The 5,000-nt window shown below is 39.6% G+C and overlaps 1 protein-coding gene across 1 annotated transcript in view; it reads left to right on the top strand.

Annotated features, from left to right (window-relative positions):
* Positions 1 to 5,000, top strand: part of nan (transient receptor potential cation channel subfamily V member nanchung) — a 96,959-nt gene that overhangs the window by 84,209 nt on the left and 7,750 nt on the right. Inside the window, exons 19-20 of the mRNA XM_070090925.1 lie at positions 125 to 297; positions 1,302 to 1,418. Of these exons, the coding sequence (XP_069947026.1) occupies positions 125 to 297; positions 1,302 to 1,418 (290 nt within the window). The remainder of the gene's footprint in view (positions 1 to 124; positions 298 to 1,301; positions 1,419 to 5,000) is intronic.

Genomic DNA, 5,000 nt, shown 5'->3' with positions numbered 1-5,000 from the left:
GACTCACCATGGATTCACACCTGCCCGTTCCGTAGTTTCTTTGTAAAAAAAAACTTTGGTAACCATTTAAGAGATTATTACTACTCGAATTCACCATCTTCTTCCATCCCCCGACCCTCCGTAGCTTACTACATCATCTTCAGTTCCTTCCAAGACCTCGAGGACAAGTCTCAGTGTACTTCCAACCCCATGCCCACGGCAGCAGAGAGTGTCATGCAGATGTTCATCATGTCTCTGGGAAACTTTGGAGATATCTACAGTGGCCTCGAGTGTACTGATCACGAGATTACTGGTAAGGTAAGTGTCTGCTTACCTAGTTGTATTGGTATGGTGAGGGGTCTGCTTACCTAGTTGTACTGGCGAGGTAAGTGTCTTTCTAGCTAGTTGTACTGGCGAAGTGAGGGGTCTGCTTACCTAATTGTACTGGCGAGGTGACGGATCTGCTTACCTAGTTGTACTGGCGAAGTGAGTCCTTACCTAGTTGTATTGGCAATGTGAGTGTCTGCTTACCTAGTTGAACTGGCTAGGTGAGGGGTCTGCTTAGCTAGTTGTACTGGCGAAGTAAGTGTCTGCGTGTCCAGTTGTACTGGCGAGGTGAGGGGTCTGCTTACCTAATTGTACTGGCGAGGTGAGGGGTCTTTTGATCTATTATTAACATCAACATCATTAGTATTGTATCAACAGGCGTGGCATAGTGAGACTCACTAGCAACGACGCTGGGTACAAAGCAAGCCATTTTATGGACTAAAGTTCACTCTGGGTAGAGCTTAATGAAATCATGTATGGATAAATCTCTACACTGATAGAAACAGCATCTATCACAACGTGCTCTTCCAAAATACTTGTCGGCAATAGAGCTAAGACAAATAGTGTGAGTATCCCTGGTCCACATCGAAGCTGTTTACGGGTTGCAGTCTATCTCTGATTGTTTTTAGGTAAATAATATTAAAATATTATTGCTGAAGGCTTTCAATTGGCTCTTCATAATGAGAGACAGAATTAACGTAGCTCTGTTTAGTTAAACTGTTGAGATGCTGATGGTGTTGTATCCTGATTCATGCTGTTTGACTTCTGCTATCCTGTGGGTGTTTATCAAGAACTGTGTGCAGCTCTTGGACCGCGTGAGTCAGCGTTATGAAGGCATGTAAATCCTATGCAACTAACTCGTTTTAGTCTGTCTGTCTGTATGCCAGCCTCTATTTCTCTCTCTCTCTCTCTCTCTCTCTCTCTCTCTCTCTCTCTCTCTCTCTCTCTCTCTCTCTCTCTCTCTCTCTCTCACACCACTTGATCCTAATCCCTAGGTGCTGTTCATGATCTTCATGGCCATCGTGTCCCTTCTGCTCATCAACTTGCTCATCGCCATGATGGGCAACACCTACGAGCGCATCGCTGAGATGAAGAACGAGTGGATGAGGCAGGTGAGTTGATATCCCTAGAGACGAGATGATATTTACTGATCATGATCATCTGTCTTTAGAGGTTAAGTGATGTGTAATAATCGAGTGACATAAACGTAAATTTGTGTGATAAGTCGTTAGATAGACATGAGTTTCTATAGATTTATCTGTCTTTAGGCGTGAGTTTATAGGAACTAACCAGTCGTTAAATGTAAGGGGCATTTAAATGGGTTATGTCTGACCACTTCTGTCAAAACCGCTTTTGACCGAATGGTGGTGATTTTTTTTCGGCACCCTGTCTCCTTGATGAGAGACGACCGATGCGGTTATATATATGTAGGTATGTACATATATTATATATGTATATATGTAATATATATATATATATATATATATATATATATATATATATATATATATATATATATATATATATATACATATATATATATATATTTTATATATATATATATATATATATATATATATATATATATATATATATATATATATATATATAGATATATATATCAGCTTGCATAAGAGGATCCAAACTTAAATTTGAAAGTTTAAGAAAGGCGGATACAAGTGCTTGTCACGAACTTAGAGTAATAAGCTCTCTCCCTGACGTAACTTAGTGAGCTGTGGTAAGCTTCGTCGACCTAACTTCCATCTCGACAACTTCTGGAGCTCGCGAAGACTTAATTCTTCTATGTAACTGAACTTGCTTCTTGCTTAGTTAATTTCTCTCTTCCATTCCACCACATTTCTCTCTTTCTCTCTCTCTCTCTCTCTCTCTCTCTCTCTCTCTCTCTCTCTCTCTCTCTCTCTCTCTCTCTCTCTTTTATTTACATTCTGAATTTTTTTTACACAGGGTTTGACAAGGTTAAGGATCCCTAGCTTTATTGACAAGCTATTTACAGGTTAAGAATTCCTAACTTTATTGGCAAGCTATTTACAGGTTAAGGATTCATAACTTTATTGGCAAGCTAAGAGCTGTTACCTACATCAGCTCATTTGAAAGCATTTTTATTGTTATGAGACATACAAGTAGGAAACAGGATGAAGTTGGAGCCATCTGTGGGCCAGCATCACTCACTTTCTCTCCTTTTATTTTTACTTTGCACCTAAGTTTTCTGTAGTGGTTATTGGAAGTGTGTCAGCATGTCCTAGTATGGGAGTCTGTCCAATAAAGGGAGCCTTGCTTACAGTATTATCTGTCTGGGAATTATATTTATGCTGAAGCTCTCTCCAGCCGGAGAGACACTCTCCTCCCTCGGTCGCTTCGCAGACACAATGCTGAGGGTGTCGCCCGAGGCTCGCACGAGGTCTGGAAACAGGCATGGAAGGTAATCAGGTTTCATCCAAGGAAGGAAAATGTAATTCTTTGGAAGGTAATCAGGTTTCATCCAAGGAAGGAAAATGTAATTCTTTGGAAGGTAATCAGGCTTCATCAAAGGAAGGGTCGGAAGGTAATCGGGCTTCATCCAAAGAAGGAAAATGTAATTCTTTGGATCAGCTACCAAACCTATTTGAAGGGCTGTATCTTGCCTGTGGTCACAGGCGTCCGGGTATCACTTCTCAAGTGAATATCCCAGAAAAATGATACAAATTGGATCAACATCCCTTACCGGTACTCTCACTGAAAGGGGGTAATGAAAGAGACATACCAACCACCTTCCAAGACAAACTACAAGTCACAATATCGTGGCTGGAAGAATTCACAAGAAACATCTACGATACGAAACTTTAGACGACGTTTTGGTCCATCGTAGACATTGTTGATCAGTGATTCAGAGAAACGACAGGTTGATAAATTAGACACATGTGCCAGTCTTGGGTATCGTGGAAATGTTTCGTCACACAGTGGCTTCATCAGTCCAGTATTAAGAAGAATGGTGAAGATCAGAAGGAGTTCGAAGTAATGAGTCCCTCAGCCAGGAGTCGATGTAATTAATACATCAATCCACATTAGTGGAACAGCTAAGTGGTGGACTATGCACATAAGTGCACATCACTTAACCTGTACAATAAGGAGATCATTAAGGGAGAAAAATCCTTGTGGTGGCAACAAAATCCAGCTTATATTTCAATTTCGTTCTCCGTGTTTGCCGGCAATCATCTCTTTCAAGGGGGAATATATTTTACAAGTTTCCTGCCATGTTCCCTTATTTTATGTGATCAGATTTCAGACAGTGAACATGCGCAGTAAAGCCTCTCACCCTACCAACCACAAGCCCACCATCCCCACCAAGCTTGCCCCACCAGCCTTGCCCCACCAGCCTTGTCCCACCAGTCTTGCCCCACCAGCCTTGCCCCACCAGCCTTGCCCCACCAGCCTTGCCCAACCAGCCTCCCCCACTTAACCTCTCCCCAACTCCCCCAGCCTCTTTCCACACCTCCCCAAGCATCAGTAGTCTTTGTGGCGGCAACCACCTCGTTTCTCAAGGGATTTTCCTAAGCGCCTGACAAGGCGATATCCACAACAGCGCCTCTTGGTTTTTTTTTTTTTTTACTGAGAGGTTTATTGTCTTCACGCCAGAGGTCACACGAGGTGACCTGAGCTTCGAGTCAATATATATTTTAAAGTTCATACGAAGACAAAAAACAAGAGACGCAAGAAGCAGTATGAAGTCATATTATTATTAATTTAGCAGCCTATTCTTGTTTCTACTCCGTGTGCCAAAGTGAATATAATATAATATAGGTCGCACTTTGCCGAATAAGCCATAAATCAGTAGAAATCGATTTAAGCATTACTAAAAAAATATATATCATTGATTTTATGTAATATATATATATATATATATATATATATATATATATATATATATATATATATATATATATATATATATATATATATATATATATATATATATATATATATTAGGATCATGGGGAAAGAATGCCGCACGTTTCCTTAAAGAATTGGGTTCCAGTCTCATCGACACCGCCAGGGACCCAAAGGCAGCCACTTTCATGTTCTAGCGCCTCAACGTGGCCATCCAGAGGGGAAATGCTTGCTTTATACTTGGCTCGCGTCCGGCTTCGGAGGAGCTGGAGGAAATTTATAATCTTTAATATATTGAACCATTGTATTCATGTTTGTGTTTTCTGTAAATGTATTTTGTCAACTAATAAATTTTCCCATAGAACATAAAATATAGGGGGTGGTAGGAAAAGAAAATATTCAAACAGAATCGGGGAGAACCTTGAGTTTTCCCTGAGGCACGTTTATTGTCTTCTCTGAGGATGAGGGTCCCCAGTCCAGTTATAGAGGTGGTATCTTCCTATATTTTTTATATATGTACACACACACACACACACACACACACACACACACACACACACACACACACATATATATATATATATATATATATATATATATATATATATATATATATATATATATATATATATATATATATATATATATATATATATATATATATATATATATATTTATATATATATATATATTATATAATATAACGCATCGCATAACGTTAAATCCACCTAGCGAAATGTTTGAGCGTAAAAATTTTGCCCTGCCTAACGATAAAAAAAAACTCGCCCAACGTGATTCGTCCGGGAACT

The sequence above is a fragment of the Cherax quadricarinatus genome, chromosome 33, assembly GCF_038502225.1.
Source record: "Cherax quadricarinatus isolate ZL_2023a chromosome 33, ASM3850222v1, whole genome shotgun sequence".
NCBI classification, from domain to species: Eukaryota; Metazoa; Arthropoda; class Malacostraca; order Decapoda; family Parastacidae; genus Cherax; species Cherax quadricarinatus.
The sequence above is the reverse complement of the archived record's forward strand: the minus strand, read 5'-3'. Positions and strand labels throughout refer to the sequence as shown.